General features: G+C 50.6%; 1 protein-coding gene across 1 annotated transcript in view; it reads left to right on the top strand.

Moving 5' to 3' along the window:
- RTN4RL1 (reticulon 4 receptor like 1) overlaps nt 1–10,851 on the top strand; it is a 29,388-nt gene extending 18,537 nt beyond the window's left edge. Inside the window, exon 2 of the mRNA XM_063173875.1 lies at nt 7,701–10,851. Coding sequence (XP_063029945.1) covers nt 7,701–9,064 — 1,364 coding nt within the window. The 3' untranslated portion in view covers nt 9,065–10,851. The remainder of the gene's footprint in view (nt 1–7,700) is intronic.
- The last annotated feature ends 6,553 nt before the right edge of the window (nt 10,852–17,404 follow it).

The following is a 17,404-nucleotide window of genomic DNA, read 5'->3' as shown; positions in this document are numbered from 1 at the left end:
ATACTGGGAAAACACACTCTACACTCCCTCTGCTTCTGCCTGTGTTAGTCCTGAAAGAAGCATTTAAATTAAACTAGTTTCTATAGCCAAGTTTCAATCCCACAGCCACTTCCACCATTGACCTCCTTTTTTCCCCCTTTTTCTTCAGCTTGAGAGCGGGAGGAGGAGATGCAGACAGAGAGGAGTGCTAATTAAACAGGGAGTTCCACATTAGGGTACAAATCCTCTGGACTAGCACAAACCCTGCCAATTTCTGCATTTATTTATTATTTTTTCAGTACAATTGTAATTTCCAGTGGTGCCTCCAGCACCAGGAGAGAGTTCAGGGGCTGCTCTTGGAGAGGATTAGCACGCTGGAAGCATTATTACTTTCCTTCACTGTGAATTCAGGAGTGATTCCCTGACGGCTGCACTCTATATAGAAGTGAATCGGTGCTAATTTGTTTTTGAGGATCACACATCCACCAACATGTGAAAGACAATCCTGCTTCTCGATGTATATTTTGAGCCAGTGCTACAGCAAACAACAGAAAATAAGCAAGCAGAGCAAGCCAGACCTCCCTCGCCCGGAAAGCCAGGGCTGGAAAAGAGCGGACTTCCATTAATTTTTGTCTGTCTGAGTTGGTTCTGCATCTTTCCAGAATTATTTTGGGGTTTTGGCCCTGCTGCCCGTGGCAATAGAGAGCAGGGCTTTGGGCAGCTCTCACATGGAAAGCCTCAGGGACGCCGTGTTGGACGGGATGTCAGAGAGACTGAGCCTAAAAGGCTCCTTGCTTTTTCCTGTTCAATCATGCTCGAGTTTAACTGCAAGAGAGGAATAAATGAGCTAATTGAATCTGTAGCTATGGAGGGCACCTGGCAGGGGAGCAGCAGCCCCACCACCCATGGCTCCTCTCTCTCTGTTTGTGTGATTCAGAGGGACGTGGTCTGTGGGGAGATATCAGAGCCGGCTGAAATGGAAGACAAAGCTATTGTTTCAAACAGAGTTATTGATTTTTACATTATTACACTATGAAATTTATGGTCTGGTTTCAAACTGCAATAGGAGTTAATGACCACCATCCAGAAACTTCCAGGTGACCTTGGCCTTGACTTTGGTGGGGGAAGGTGAGCAGCTCCAGTTACCAGGTCAGCAAATGTAAATTGAAGTTGCAGCACCCTAAAGGACTGGATTTTGGGGTGCTGCTGGCTCTGGGTCTCCGCCCTGAGCTTGAGCTCACAGCAAACCCCAATCTGGTTGAGAGCCATGATGGAGTGGGGAAATTGGACCTTGAGAATTGGACCTTCTCATCTCCAAACAAAAGTTGTTCCTGCTGTTAAGCCACGTTTTTCCCCCAGCCAGGAACACCTGGATGTCCCCAGAGCTCCTGAACACGGTTCTCCACCTGCAGCTGGCCTCCTAGCACAGCCTGGCTGCCCAAGGGTTTGCTCCTTCCAGTCACAGCTGGAGAAATGCAAACCAAGGGGCTCAGGGATGGGTGAGGAGCACCCAGGGAGAGGAGAAACCCTGTGAGAGGGGAGAGCAAAGGGCAGTGCCCAGAGCAAGCAGCTGCCTGCAAAGGCCACTGCCCATTCCTGGTTCCAGCTCTCCCATCTCAGCCACAGGATTTGCCCTCAGAGTGATAAGAGGATGTTTGTAGCAGTTAACACATGAGATACTGGTGGCACAGAAGGGTTTGCAAAGGCACTCCCCAGTCTACAGCCTTTTCCTGGCTTTTCTGTGAAAGGTACCTCCTGATGCATCTTTTGGCACCAGGCTCTTCCCAAAGCTTTCCTTTAGCACTATTCCTTCCAAATTTCCTTGTATGCTTCTTCCTATGGGAACTGTGTTTCCAACTTGCCAGCCAAGGAAGGCAATTTCCAGCTGCTGGAGAAGGTTTTTTTCCCTTGTAGTGCCATCTCCCTGGAACATCCCTGATGCTGCACCCCGAGCTAAAGTCGTGTGAAGCCAGTAGCCTCCAAGCTCATCTTCTGCCTCGGAGGTCATAATTGCCATTAAATCACAGCTTGCCTAACCAAATTATGCAAAACCGAAATTATCTCCAATGATTTTTATGTTGCTGAAATGTTCCAGAACTGCCGGGGTGATGACTGGGGGATTGGGAGCAGCTGTCACTCCATCAGAAACCATAACTCCAAACAGCTGGGATCTGTCAGTTATTTATGACACTGGTCGCAAAAAAAAAAAAAAAAAAAAAAAAAAAAAAAAAAAAAAAAAATAAAATAAAATAAAATAAAATGATGAAGGTGGATGGGTGGCTGCCACTCTCTGGCTGAAAAGCAGCTCGTGCAGAAAGCAGAGCCTCGTGTGCCGGTGCTGGGAGCTGCAGCTGATGTTTGGGGAGCAATCCCAGTGAGGATGCTCCTGCTGCAGGGCCGTGGGGCAGCACCTGAGGGGCTTTGCACAGAGGCTGAAAGGGAGCTGCTGCTCGCTGGGGAATTTAGGCTTTGTGACAGGCAGCATGGGCATGTTTATTTTATCCTCTGTGTTGCAAAGAAAAAAAAAAAAAAAAAGAAGAAGAAGAGGAAATAAACCCTGCAGCTGCTAAGCAGGGTCTGACACTGCTTTGTCGAACCGTCCCAGATCCTGAGTTTGGCTCTTGGCTCGTGCCCAGTTGCTTTTGCTACTCTGTCCTTGCCTTTCATCGTCCTTCACTTAGCTGATGAAATTGTGAGCGTTTGAGGCTGCTTTTTCTCCCTAAACAACAGTTTCTCTCTATGTGAACATCCAATTCTGAGGTCGTTCCCAAGTTTCAAAGTGTGCTTTCCCCCCCGGGGGTTGCAGTCATGTCTTTGTGCACCAGCTTGTTAGGGGTGGATTTTGAAAAATCCTTTGATAGATGCAGGGTGGGAACAGGAGAGGAAAATCTCTCTGTAGAGCTCAGTGAGGTGCTGGTGTTAGAGCAGGTGTGAGTTTGGCCTCAAAAGAGGGTGAGTGGTGAGGAAGCTTCTCCCTTTTTGATAATCCCGCCTGTGAGCAGATGCTTTGTCCCCACTTGTAGCGCACTCTGGTTAAGTATTATTATTTATATTATGTAGTAGCTATACATAGTGTTTTATGGCAGCAAAGATACATAAATCAGCCACCAGAAGACGAGGGCTTTGCTCTAAAGAGCTTATAAATCTAACAGCTTGAGCAGCCCTGGTAATGGACACAGTAAGCAGGCAGTCAAGTTGCATGTAGACACGAGCTAAGATGGGTCTCCCAAAGCAGATGGTGGGTTTAGGAGAGATTTGGAAGAGAAGCAACCTGCTCCATCCTCGAGAGCGGATTCTCCTGCTGGAGAATTAGGCAGGCTCTGACCCACATAAGCTTGTCCGGGTGGAGAGGTGAAAATATCCATCAGGGAGAAGCAGCCCACCAAGAGGGGGTGCTGGGGTTTGTGCCAGGGCTGCCTTTTGGGGTCATCCTGCAGGACAAGATTCCCACCATCCTTGTCCTAAGTGATGTCTTGGCCTCGAGTCTGAGCCTCCTAATGAAAGTAAGAGGCATCGTGTTCTAAAGAAACCGAGTCCCTGCCTGGCTCAGAGGTACAGCAAAGTGTTCTAAACCTTAAAAAGCAAGAAAACTGCCGGGGCAGGTACACCTGGCTCTCTGGAGCAAGTGGCACTGCAGAGTCAAGAGTCCCTGCCGTGGTGGCAGAGAAGTGCTGCAACCCTTCAAACCATCTGTCTTTGATCCTGGGTATCAAACCAGGGTTTTTTTGTTGGTTTTTTTTTTTTTTTTTTTTTTTCAAATTTCTTCCTGTGCTGGCACCGGCCTGGGAGGAACCTGGTCTGGGCTGGAGAGAGATGTGCAGTGTCTGGCTGCTCATGCTGGCTCCGGGTGTCTGCATTCTTCTGGCTGCCTTCAGCTCCTGCACAAATTGAGGCTTCACGCTAAATGCATTACACTGTATAACAATTAATCCCGTGCTACATATAGAAAGTCCTTACTCATCAATAATGCATGTGGGAGGAGTGATTTTCACTCTCAGTAATAAGGCTAAGACAATGGAAACAAGCAGGTAATGGAGAACATTTATAAAGATGTTAATCTAATAATGAGTCTAATGCTGTTAAAAGTAAGACTGCAAACTGGACGCATCCAAAGATAAATTATTTCAAGCATTCATTAACTGATGCCTAATTAATGCCCAATTAGAGGGATGTTACATGGGAAATGGTTTGGACAGTCAGACGAATTCATTCCAATCACTGAAACCTCAGTCAGAGGCAGGAGGCAGCAGAAGGACTCGGCGAGCAGAGGCCGGGGTGACACAGCACGTCAGTGGGAGAGAGGCAGGAGATAAACACCCCTTTGCTGGTTTTATCCGTGTCAGCAGGGATTTGGGTTTACTCACTTCACCAGCAGGTTCCTGGAGGATTTTTCTGTGCTGCTTTTGAAGCTCTCCCTCCCCGGCGAGCTCCGACATGGGCTGGTGACCCTCCGTGTGCCTCCCAACCTTTACAAGATGAAGTTGAAAGGGCTGAGTCAGGAATAACAAGTTAGACAGGGTCAAACTCTCAGGAGAGCTGGGCTGGGGCCTCTCAGGGGGCTCCCATGGTGTTTTCCAGTCTGGGAAGCCCAGTGAGACCCAAGAGCTCCTGGCTGCCATGCCTCGGTGGGGTTTGGCTGCTGGATATCCCAGTGCTGGTGTTACAGCCTCAGGAGCTTCATGGCTTCATAACCTTTTTGCTTTTTGGGGATCTCATTCCCGGATCTGAACTGGGAGCAGTGCCAGAGCAAGCCAGGAGCAGCTTTTCACAGCACTAAGCAGGCAGCAGGTTTTACAGGCTTGGAAGGGATGAGACCACAGGCCTTGTGTGCATCCACTGGGGAGTCCAGACCTTCATGGAATTACTTTGGGTTGGAAGGGACCTCAAAGAACATCTAGGGCAGGGACACCTTCCGCTAGGACCAAGCTGCTCCAAGCCCCATCCAACCTGGCCTTGGACACATTCAGGGATGGGGCAGCCACAGTTTTTCTGGGCAGCCTGTGCCAGGGGCTCACCACCCTGGCAAGGAAAATTCCTTCATTATACCTAATGTAAACCTACTCTCCATCCAAATCCTGTTCACCCTTTTTTCCCAAGTATCCATCCTTCTGTTTCCCCGTTCTCCTCACTCCCAAGTTACAACAGGGAGAAAGACACCACTGTCTTTTCTTCCCCCCATCCTATTCTCAGGAAGCTGAGAGCCAGTAACAACCCCAGCCTATCCTCACTGCCATCCCTGGCTGCAGGAATGCCATCTCTCTCTCCATAGGAGCTCCAGCCATTAATTCAGAGCCGCCTGTTAATTAAAGAGATGAACTCAGTTCCCTCTGACCTTTACCTCCGGAGTTATCCCCGCAGGCAGCGAGCTGTTAAACGCCGCGTTCCCTTTCTGCAGGAACCTCCACCTTGGCCGTGCTCCAGGGAGGCCTGGGCTGCCTTGGTCCATCACCATGCATTGCTAACAGCCTCCTGTCATCACCATCCCTACACGTGAAATCCTGTGTGCTCCCAGATCCCTGCCCAGCTCCACCTCCCGTCAGTAATCCCGTTAGCCTGGCAACTGTCGTGTCACGGAAGAGCGCATAAAACTGTTGTTTGGAAGCAATATGTAATCTTCCAACCTGCTGCGTGTAGCTGGGAGATGGTTTATTGATTCAGACCCTTGTGATTTGGTATTTGCAATAACAGACTCTGCATGTGGGAGATCGTCACAGCACTTGTGCCTGGCAGGGTTTTGCTAATAAACATCAGACCTACAGAAGGCGCCGTGCTCCGGTGTCACCGAGGTAAGACGGGGGACGTGGAGTTGTCCCACCTTGGTGGAGCACATCCTCGAGTTGAAAAACCCAGCAGAACATATCTGCAAACACTGCTTTATCCCTCCCATCAGAGGATAATCACAATATCCTCAGGACACCGCTGTTTCCCGGGCTGTGAGTGGCAGCCAGGGCTCCCGTTCTGGCAGGGAGCTCTGGGTAGTCAGCACGACGCTCCCACCAGCGCAGCCCCTCGCTCATCGTGCAGAGGCACGACAGCAAAGCCAAAATGCTACGGCAGTGACTTGGAGAATGTTCCTTTTCCTACACAGCCGTAGGAGTTGTCGCGAATTCAGCGTTCCCGACTCACCAGCCCTTTTTGGCAGTGGCGCAGGGATGAGACATCCCTCCTGGTAGCCCGTGCTTCGTTTCTGAAGGGCAGTGCCTGGAAGTCATCCCCCTCATTCCCATCCCCAGGCAAGGCTCCATCCCATGCTTTGGGCAGCGATGCTATTTTTTCCCCTATTAACCGCCCAGTCAGCGATGACTGGCTCTTACTGGTGATTTATGGAGAGTCTGAATAACTCAGTTTACCTAAAATATGTGGCAACTTTGCCTTGAAAGGATAGGGTTAGATGGAGGGGTCACCTGCTGTTAACTAAACAGCAATAGATCTCCATACCAGGGAAAAGGCAACAGCAACCACACAGTTATATTTCAAACACAATTAATAAGAAAACAGTGAGGTTTTTGTGCCTCCAACTCGTATTAGGCTGTAGGCACTGAAAAGAAGGACTGTAAAAGCCCAAGGGGTCCTGGCTCTTGGACTAGCTGGTGATAACGACGTGGAGTAATTAGAGATGAACTCCACTTCCACTCTCGTTTTTCAGATTAGTACAAGCTGAGCAGGACTCGTGGGCAGGATGGCACCGGCAGCTGTGCGCTGCTCCGCTGTTACTCCTTTTCCCTGCAAAGTCCAGAGGCAGAATTCATTAGACATGAGCAAATTTTGCGTGTAAGAGGAAAAAGCCAAATCTAGGAGGAAAATCTGAATGAGAAATGACAAGTCTGGTGCAACGAGTCTGAAAAGCCACTCGGCGCAGAAGGAATAGCCTGAAAGCAAGCCTGGTGCGAGGAGTGGGAGCGAGACAAGAGCGAGTGGGGCGGCGGAACCCGAGCTCTGAGGAGCTGAGCAGAGGGAGGGCACGGTTCTGCCTCATTCTCTGCTTCTCTGCTGCGAGAAAAACCCCAGTCACAGGCACATTCTGTAGCATTAGAGGATGCAATATGCTTTGCCACAGGACATCCATTTAAAAATATGTCTGAGCATCCCACTTCCAAACGGAGTTTTCGGCTCAGCCTTTTCCACCAACTGCTGACAACATGTTTCCCTGTAAAGCGCTCGGGTTTCGGGGTGGATGGTGGTGTCTAACAACTGTAGTGAAAGGAGACGGTGGGGATGGGTCTGTGCCTTTGGGGGGAGTGGGATGCACCGCACACGTGTGATTTTAGGTGCTTCGCTGGGAATTGCTGAATCTCTGCAGCTTTTCCTTTCCAATATGTGCAGGCGATTTAACAGATGCATTTCAAGAGGAGTGGGAGCACCTGCGAGGGTTTGAATTGCCCCTGTTTGCTCTCACACCGCGGCGTTTCCTTGCCTGCAGGCAAAGGGGCTCTGCTGCCTGAATTCTCACCGAGAAAGTTTCTCCTGCCTGTTCCGGGCTGGGAACACAACCAGGCGCCTGTTGCAGGCAGGGAGAGGAGGCAGGGAGTACTCCATACATCACGTTTCAGCTGCCGTGGGTGATGAGCCTACTCATCACAGCCGCGTGGGTAATTCATGAGCAGAGAGGAGGGCTGAGCTAATTGGGGGCGTTTTTCACCCGGAATAGTCTCCGGAGCAGCGATGGGTGGGCGGGAGGTGCCCGGTTCCCGCTGACGCCGCTCTCCCCTCTCTCCGCACAGGGGGGTTTGCGGAGCTGCTGCTGGTGCTGCTGGGGCTGAAGGTGCCCGGTGCCCTGGGCTGCCCCACCGACTGCGTGTGCTACCCCTCGCCCATGACCGTCAGCTGCCAGGCTCACAACTTCGTCACCATCCCCGAGGGCATCCCTGAGGACAGCGAGAGGATCTTCCTCCAGAACAACCAGATCACCTTGCTGCTGCGGGGCCACTTCAGCCCTTCCATGGTCACCCTCTGGATCTACTCCAACAACATCACCTTCATCGACCCCAACACCTTCGACGGGTTCATCAACCTGGAAGAGCTGGACCTGGGGGACAACCGCTACCTAAGGGCTTTGGCTGCAGACACTTTCCAAGGGCTGGTGAAACTCCACGCCTTGTATCTGTACAAGTGCGGGCTGAGCTCTCTCCCCAGCGGGATTTTCGGTGGCCTCCACAACCTGCAATACCTTTACCTGCAAGACAACCACATTGAGTTCCTTCAGGACGATATTTTTGTTGACTTGGTTAACCTCAGCCATCTTTTTCTCCATGGAAACAAGCTCTGGAGCCTCCATCAGAACACGTTCAGGGGACTAATAAACCTGGATCGGCTGCTCATCCATCAAAATCAGCTGCAGTGGATTCATAGGCGGGCTTTTCATGACCTCCGAAGATTGACCACCCTTTTCCTGTTCAATAACAGCCTCTCGGAGCTGCAAGGGGACTGCCTGGCCCACCTGGGAGCCCTGGAGTTCCTCAGGCTGAATGGGAACCCGTGGAGCTGCGACTGCAAAGCCCGTTCCCTCTGGGAATGGCTGCACAGGTTCAGAGGCTCCAGCTCCAGCGTCATCTGCGAGTCCCCCGAGCAGATGCACGGCAAGGACCTCAAGGTGCTAAGAGCAGAAGATTTTAGGAACTGTTCAGGGTCCGAGTCGCTCCATCAGATGAAAACACACACCTTCTCCACGGCAGACAGAGGGGCCTCCAAATCCCACCACCCCCACCACTCCTCCAAGGAGAAGGGGAAGGAGCGAGGGGCTGAGAACAGTTTGCACAGCAACCAGCCCGCCGGCCCGCCGGGCTCCCGGCCGGGCTACCGCAAACCCGGCAAGAACTGCACCAGCCACAAGAGCCGCAACCGAACCTCCAAACCGGTGTCCTTGGGGCCGCGTAAAAACGGGCAGGAGTTCCCGGACTATGTGCCTGACTATCAGCACAAATACAGCTTCGGGGCCGTGCCCACGCTGTCGCCCAGGCGCAAGGGTAAGTGCACCCGGCGGACGCCCATCCGCCCGCCCAGCGGGGTCCAGCAGGCGGCCGGCTGCCCGGGGCTCAGGGCGTCGCTCCTGCTTTTCCTGGTGGTGTTGGCGGCCGTCATCCGCTGAGCCCCGCCGGCCCCGGCCGCGGACGGAGCGGAGCTTGTACTGCCACCAATCTACAAAGGACCAGAGTTTCTTTTCTTCTTGTTTTTTTGTACGTGGCTCAGCGTTGGCCTGGCGAAGGGAAGAACGTTGTCTCGGCTTCCTGCGAGGGTTGTCTGCGTGCCCGGCCGGACTGTGCCGAGCGCAGCGGGAGCAGATTAAAAGGCATTATCACACCTTGTCACAAACAGCCTAACCGAGCACCTACGACAATAACAACAAAAAAAGCCAACCTTACAAAAAGCAGATAACGGGGGTGGTAACCAATTCGTCGGTGACAGCACCCAGACAAATGGACTGTATCCATGCTCTTGTGAAATCCCGTTCGTTTGAGAGCGCTCCGAACGACCCCTCCAATTACCGAAAGGAACATAATTGCTGTAAAAACCATCACCGATTAAGCCTACACTGTTTCTCTCTGAAAGTGAGTGCAAGGACACTGATGCCGATATAATAAGGACATTTGGTTCTCCCACGTTTTAGCCCTTTTGGCTCCAAAACCAGAGGCCAAAGTTGGCTGGGAATCTCTTAGAAGACAATCTCAAAACCCCTGAATATCTCAGGCATTACAGCAGAACAGGGCTTGCCTGCTGGGCTTGGAGTAGCCGACAACCAAAGGAAAGACTGATTAGAGGTGGAATTAAACAAAAACAAAAAACAAAAAACCAAACCCCAACAAACCCAACACATAAAGAAATGAGGTACCTGCAGGAGGTGTGTTTTTTGTAACCATGTTCACACATCTGAGAAAAACACCCCAACAATTGCACAGGCTCCCCCTCTTCCCCTCAATTATCCATATGTATGTCTTACAATGTTTATAAACGATATGGAAACTGTATCTTCAGAACTAAGGATTGTATTATTGAATTTATAGCAGACCAGTATATGATTTTTTTTTTTCCTTGAGAAAACAAACCGGCAGCAGTGCCTACAGATGCTGAAAGCCATCGGGCGGGCTCAGTACACGCGGGGGAACCACAACGGACCAATGTTCTCAGCAATTCAGAACACTAAACTTTGGGAGGGGTTGGGGGGTGGTGGTGTGCGATGCAGCAAAGTCCATACCCAGAGAGCCAAAATTCACCCTTACATCCTAATTTGTAACTGGCAGGGGGTAGAGAGAGAGAGAGAGAGAGATTAATTAGCCCAAATAAATAGAGCCATAGAGCTCTGTCTCCGGAGAGCACTCGAGGCCCCGGGGAGGACAGGGGCTGGTTTTGGGGCTGGAGGCAGAGAGAGGCTTCCCAGCCGTGGCAGTGGCGTGAGGACCTTTATAGCTGGACTAAGGTTTTCACTGGGGCAGCAAGGAGCAGCTCCCAGGCTGCAGACAGACCTGACAGAGTCAGGAGGAGTTTTGTTTCTTAAAAGGAACAGATTCTGGAAGAGTCAGAGCAGGGGGAAGCGACAGCTTGCAGAGGACCGGCGAGAAGCGCGGTGCCCGAGGTTCCTGGTCCATGGCAGGAGAGGGAAATCCGTGGTCCAAGAGAGCTGTACAAAGGGGGTTGTGGGGAGGTGGAGGAGAGGGAGCAGGGCATCCTGTTCCTTTCTTCTTGGGTTAAACCATGTACTGGAGGGATGTGTTTGCTGGTCAGGGGCATGGCAGAGCCGGCAGCTCCACCGTGGGCTCGGGGAGGTGCTGCCCAGATTCTGCATTTGGTGTGAATTCCCTGTCAGCGTGGATGTGTGAGACCAAACAGACACTGAAGTTAATGAAACAAGGGAAATAAAAGTGATCTTGGACAAGAAAAGGCTTCTGTTCTTTCCATAACCACATTTCAGTGGTGGTGTTTGTGGCTCAGGTGGGGGGGCTGGAAATGCTGAAAAAAAACCAGCTGCAGTTTTCCATCAAACACACAATTAATTCCAGGAAGGACGGGCCAGCTGGGGAAATGCTCTCCCAACCACTGTGGGGAAGGGGAGAGGGTATTTACACAGTGGCAGATCCCTTGGAGGTATCTGGAAATGGAAAGGGAAACTCCCACTGAAAAGAGAAGCAGAAAATTCCCTGATGCACTTGTGTTTACGAGCAGCTGGATGCTGAGAGTGGGAAGCTGGAGGGGCACGGCCTCCTCTGTCCATCTTGCAAGCAAGGAAAGCCAGAGGCTTGGATGCTTCTCTTTTAAACACCCTTCTTGGGGAATAGCAAGAGTGATTCTGGGAGGAGGAAGGAGGAGGTTACTTCATCAAGCCCTCTGCCTTCCAGCTCCTACCCAAACTTTTCTGTCTACAGGGCTCTAAAGCTCCACTAAAGGGATGTCCAATGCAGCCAGAACAAATAATCCGTGGTCTGAAATAGCTCCCTCATGTCCTACTCTCTATAACCAATAGCAACTGAATGAGCCTGGCACTGTCCCTCAGAAGTGGAGCATGTTGTTATGTTGGTTATTTCGTTTCATACTCTGGAAATCAAAGCTCTCAGTGGGAGAATGAAGAAGAGAAGCACTTTATTAATTTTTTTTTTAAGTCTGTGTGTAACTCCTGTAATATAGGAGTGAAATGTCAGCACAGGAGATGCTAATGTTTTATAAATGATTTGGGTGCAGCAGGCACGGTGGATAGTCTTTGAGATGAATTATATTAGAACAGACTACGCCTGGCTCAAAACCGTAATTGTATTTTTAGTATCTTTTCCTTTAACATGTAGGAAAAATAAAGGCAACTCCACGGTGTATTACAAGCCTTGTCAATCAAGTGCTCTAACTCCTAGTGATAAAGGCAACTGTTTAAAAACCAGAAGGGAGACATGATACACTGCTAAATAGGAGATGTCTCTTGACATGGCGTTGTGGTTTAACCTGGCAGGCAGCTGAGCACCACAGGGCCGTGCTGGAATGGGGGAGAGGATTGGGAAAAATACAAGTGACATTCATGGCTTGAGATAAGGCTGGTTTAATAGGACAGAAATGAGAGAAACAATAATAGCAACAATAGAATTGGCATATGCAAACCAAGTGATGCACAACGCTGTTGCTCACCACCTGCTGATGCCCAGCCAGTCCCTCAGCAGAGGCCCTCAGTTTATGTACTGACCATGATTCTATTTGGTTTAGGATTTCCCTTTGGCCAACTGGGATCAGCTGTCCCTTCCCAGTTTATTGTGCCCCACAGCATCCTCAGAGGAGCAGAAAAGTCCTTGAATCACACCAAACACTGCTGAGCAACAACAAAAAATCCATGTGTTATCAACATTATTCTCATCCCAAACCACAGCTCCTAGAAGGAAAATCAACCAACCCAGCCCAAACCAGGACACACAGGTTCCTGCTATTCCTCCTGTCTCCTCCTCAGCTGCCATCCCTCCCCATCCCCATCCTTCTTCCACGACCACAGCTCTTTGAGGATAAACTAAATTTTTGTGGCATGCTCTGACACTCGGGCTCGATAATGAACTTCCCGGCTGCGTGGTTCAGCTCACCACGGCCCTGGGTTCACATTCGTGTGCCTTCTCCCCAGCTCCTTCCCTACAGCATGTCTTCATGCATTTTGAATGCAGCTCTGAGGCCTGGCAGAAATCCCCTCTGCTCTGCTGCAGCTCTCCAGAGGAGCAGGCTCAGGTATAACCCTGCCTGCCAGAGATTGTCTGACTGATAAGCTGGGGAAATTGGGATCTCATTGGAGTTGCTCCCAGGTGCCCAAGGTGTCTGGGAGGGGGAAAGAGATGATCCCCAAAGTGGTGGGAAGCCCCTTGGGGGTGATGTTGGCCTGGAAGGATGGGGTGAGGCCAGTGGGATGAGGTTCAACAAGGCCGCGAGGCAGGTGCTGCACAACTCCTACAGGCCTGGAGCAGTGTCTAGAGAGGTGCCCAGTGGGAAAGGACCTGGAGGTGCTGAACACAAGCCCAAATGGGCAAGAAGGCCAAGGGCAGCTGGCCTGGGGTCCCCATCCCTGGAGGGATTTAGCAGACCTGTGGATGTGGCACTTGGGGACGTGATTTACTGGTGGCCTTGGCTGTGCTGTGGGTTAAATGTTGGACTTTATCACCACAGAGGTCTTTTCCAACCTAAATGATTCCATGATTCTATAAATTCTGAACCTTTCCATGCTCCTATCACAGGCTCATCCTTTGGATGTGCCCTGATCCCCTCTCAGGGTGGGGACAGACAGGCCCTGTTGCCTGAGCAGACACTGCCAGTAGCTCCCCACAGCTCAGCTGTGATCTCCACACACCCCCCTGGGAAAAACATCACCCGAGCCTCTATTTGCTCATCAATTTGCCTTTCCTTGAGTGTTCTCCAGCCTGTGCTGCTCTGGAAGATGAGATCAGTGCCTGCTTTCCCCTTCCTCCCATCAGTGAGCTTTAACACTCTGACTTTGGGCTGCTCATGCAAATCCTTTCCATTAAAAAAAATAAACACCAGAGAACCCAGAAGAGACCCCAGACTGTGCCTCTGGGAACTCACTCCCAGCGGCAGAATCCCGTTTCCTGAGCCAGAGCCAATTTTCTCTCCTTTGTAGCACTTTTCCACAGTTTCATCCCATAATTGCTAATATGGAGCTTTTCGTACATGCTTTGAAATCAGAAACCACGCAACACTGCATCTCTTTTATCCTCCCAGGCAGGATGAAAAACCAAACACCTCTTGGATACTGAGAATAAATTTTGAGTTTATCAGCCTAAACCAACACCACGAGACCACAGCTTCTCCTGTGCTCCCCATCCCTTCCCAGACCACGCTCGTGCCCCCCCTGCACCAATCCCAAACTCTTTCCTTTGTCTCAGAAAGTTGCTTTGTGACATACTCCCCTTCAGAGGGACACAGCAGAACAAAAGCACCACTTCACATTCCTCCCAGCTAAATAACACTTTTTTTTTTTTTGCAGCCCTTCAAGTTTATCCTTCCCTAAATCCCCTGCCTGTGTATTCTTTCCCTGTCTTAGCTTCAACCACTCCCCCAGGAGCACTTCCCAAGAGCCCATTTCCCATTACCAAGATTATTTCCTTTTTTATCATTATCTCCTTGAGGTCCTGCTGGTGGGCACCAGCCCCCTGTGCCCCCAGGCCCCTCTTAGCACATCCAGCATCCCCTGAGCTCATCCCTGCTTTGGAGAAACGTGAGATACTGACACCAGCGCTGGTGGGAACAGCGATTCCAGGGATGCTGTTGTGTTCTTGACTGCATTGGAGTTTGTGGGTTACAGATGGAAGCAAAAGCAGCTCAGAAAGCAGGACACGGGTGCTCACACCCTGCAATGTGTGTTTTTGGGGAAAGTGTCACGCTGACGAGCCACAAACATCTCTGTCCAGGAGCAGCACCCCTCCAGGGTCCCCATCCATCTCTGTCCTCCCCTTTCCCAGAGAAGCAGCCCTCAGCAGGGAGAGGGATGTGTCAGCTCAGTGGCCACCTCTCTGGTCCCCACTCAAAGGCAGCAAAAAACAACACAAGTCCCTCGTTACCCAGCTCCCTGCTGGAAATTGCTGCTCAGTAAATCCAATTTTTCCCCCCACCCTGTGAACACGGGTGAAATTCTCCCCACTCTGCAGATGCAGCTTTATCTCTCTGCAGGCTCATCCCCACCCTCATCTCACAGCCCGAGTCCTTTCTGGAGCTGCCCCTCCATCCTCTTCCTCCTTTGTGAAAACAGAATCAAAATAACTGTTTAACAAATCAGCCATTACCTTCTCTCATGTCACCAATTCCCCGCTATCATTTCGTAATTGGCCAATTTTCTCTTTTACCTTCTCTCTGCTCTGAATACGTCTCGGGGAGCTCTGATTGTGTGTTAAAATATCCTCCCTAATTCACTGCTCAATATCTCTTTCTGCTCTTCTAATTGCCCTTTTAACTTCCTTCTAATTTTTTTATAAATCTCCTAATCCTCCTCCTGCACAGGTTGTTTACATGCACCGGAGAATGTATATGTATTAGCAGATGTTCCTGGGTAAATAATGCACAAAAGAATATTACTGCTTCACGCAAGCTGCAATTACTGCTTCCCTCAGAATAAGCCCTGTTTAACCCTCCTATTTAGGGCACACGCCCCTGCTCTTGCTGCACATCTCCAGGCTATTTCACTCCTGCTGCAGAGCATTAACACCACCAGCTCCACCACGGCTCCCTTGTTATCTTCTGGGGGGAAAAAGAAAATAATCCAGAAAAAAGAAAGAGAGAAAGAATCTAAGGATAAAGGGAATAATGATATAGTTACGCTCCAAAATGTTTTCTTTTTTTGGGGGGGATGCAGCTAAAAGGAACTAAACAAAATAGCCACATGAGTCAAACACAGCGAGTAATACCCCACAAATTGGATGGTCTTGGTGTTTTTGATTTATGGAGAGCTTCCTGCACTCCCTGTCACAGCCCTGGTGCTGCAGACAGGCACGGGGTCAGGCAGGCCTTGTTTGCCATCTGCTTTGTAAAACACTTCCTAACATTACTCAACATTTCCTTCCTCTTCTCCATTTCTCCTCTCCATTTGTTTGTGGTCTCCTCTTTGCCAACACGCTGCAGCACCCGCCAGATGCTCTGGATCCTGTGTTTTCCACCCAAAAGGGGGATGCTTAATCATGGGTTTAAGGTTACGGGTCTTGTTTGGATGAAAAGAGTCAAATTCTCCTCTCTGGGGATGCAGGCAGAAATCAGTGATTTGCAACCCAACCCCTGATCTTGTTGAGGGACAAAAGGCATTGCTGGAAGCTTCAGGAGTTTGGGTTATTTTGTACTTACAGAGTCTCAAAATCCAAGTATCAAATTGTGATTTGCAGTAATGTCCTGGCCAACAGAACGTCTCTGGTGTCTTACACCTCCATCCTGCCAAAACTACATCCTGCTACACCCTGCGAGGCTCCAGCACCCACACTGAGCACCTCACCTGCCCAAACCTGCCTGGGGGACAGGAGATTTAAACAAATGGAGCTGGAGGGAACCCAAAATCTGATGGAAACAGTGAAAACTCTGCTGCTTTTCAGGGGCTGCTCTGCCACACACGGTGGAAAGCAAAACACTTCTATTAAAATACAGAATTGTTCATATGACAGGCTGAGGATTGCTGAGGCTGTTATGGAATAATGAAATTCTTGGCTATTTGCTGACTAGCCCAGGAAGATTTCAATTTCTCCCCCACAAACACACACTTTGTTCCCCAGAGAAGCAGATCCTGCTCCCATCAAGGGTTGCCACCATCCCTAGAGATGGATTTTGTTTGCCTCAATCTGAGCTGCACCAGGTGATCCCTGTCCACCTGGGCAGGTACCACAGCACCCCCAGGACAGGACTTGTCTGCACCTTCCCCATCTCTCAGACAAGATTTAACACCTCCACTTTGAGCCTACCAGCATGACTTGGTTTTATCTTTTTTTTTCCTGCAGACCTCGCGAAACTTCTCTCAGGCCTGATTTCTCGATAGTGCATACAAATTGCTCTCCTTGGAAAAGGTTTTCATCATGATTCCCCCAGTCAATCCTTCCACAGCTAAAATATCCCGTAATCAAAGGTGTTGGCTCCTCACACATCTTCTCTGAGGAAGCTTCTCTGCGTGTTCTGGCTCATGAAGAGCCTTGCATGCCCTCGTGTCCTCAGAAAAAGCCCTCCTGGAGCCCCTCCTGGGAATCACAGGCTATCTGTGTGATTTTCAACTCATGCCTTAACCTCCCTCTGAAATATAGAAATGTAAAAGATAATAATTTAAGGGGAAAAGCAGCGACCATTTTGGCACCAGAGGTTCCTGGGGAGGACCCAAAGTGCAGAATCCGCTGGCGCACGGAGTTGGCTGCATGCAGGGTCCTGTTCCACAGCCCCGTGTGCCCTGCTCCCAGAGAAATCACGCCCATCGCCGTTTTTACAGGGGATCCCTGACTGAAGGAACCCCTGGGACACTTGTTCCTCTCCAGCTCCTCAAGGCACAGCTCGGGGAAGCAGCCCAGCCGAGGAGAGCAGAGCGCAGAGCGGCGAAACCTCACCCTCACTTCCCCACTCCTCCCTGCATCTACTTAGCACGTAGAAAGCAAAAGGAAACAGGAGAACACACACATATGGGGCCCCTGTTAAACCTGAACTAAATATACCACGGGATGCTAACAGCCTGCCTCAGCTCCCTGGCACTCCAGCTGGCACGGCAGCGCCCCGGCCACCGCCCGCCCGCCCGCCTTGGGGAGCTGGGAGGGTTTTCTCTGGAGCAGAGATGGGAAACCTCCAAAATCCCCCCTCCACATGTGCGGCATGCTGACACAGCACTGTCCTGAAACGCTGGAGCAGAGAGGCTCAGAGCAGCCCTGCCTGGCAGCATCTCCTCCTGGGAGGCTCCATCTCCTCGCGTGGATCCCCTTCCTGCAGGGCTGGGACCAGCCAAGGACACCTGCATGAG

The sequence above is a fragment of the Melospiza melodia genome, chromosome 21 (assembly GCF_035770615.1).
Source record: "Melospiza melodia melodia isolate bMelMel2 chromosome 21, bMelMel2.pri, whole genome shotgun sequence".
Taxonomy (NCBI): domain Eukaryota; kingdom Metazoa; phylum Chordata; class Aves; order Passeriformes; family Passerellidae; genus Melospiza; species Melospiza melodia.
Note: the sequence above shows the minus strand (reverse complement) of the source record. Positions and strands in the feature narration are given on the sequence as shown.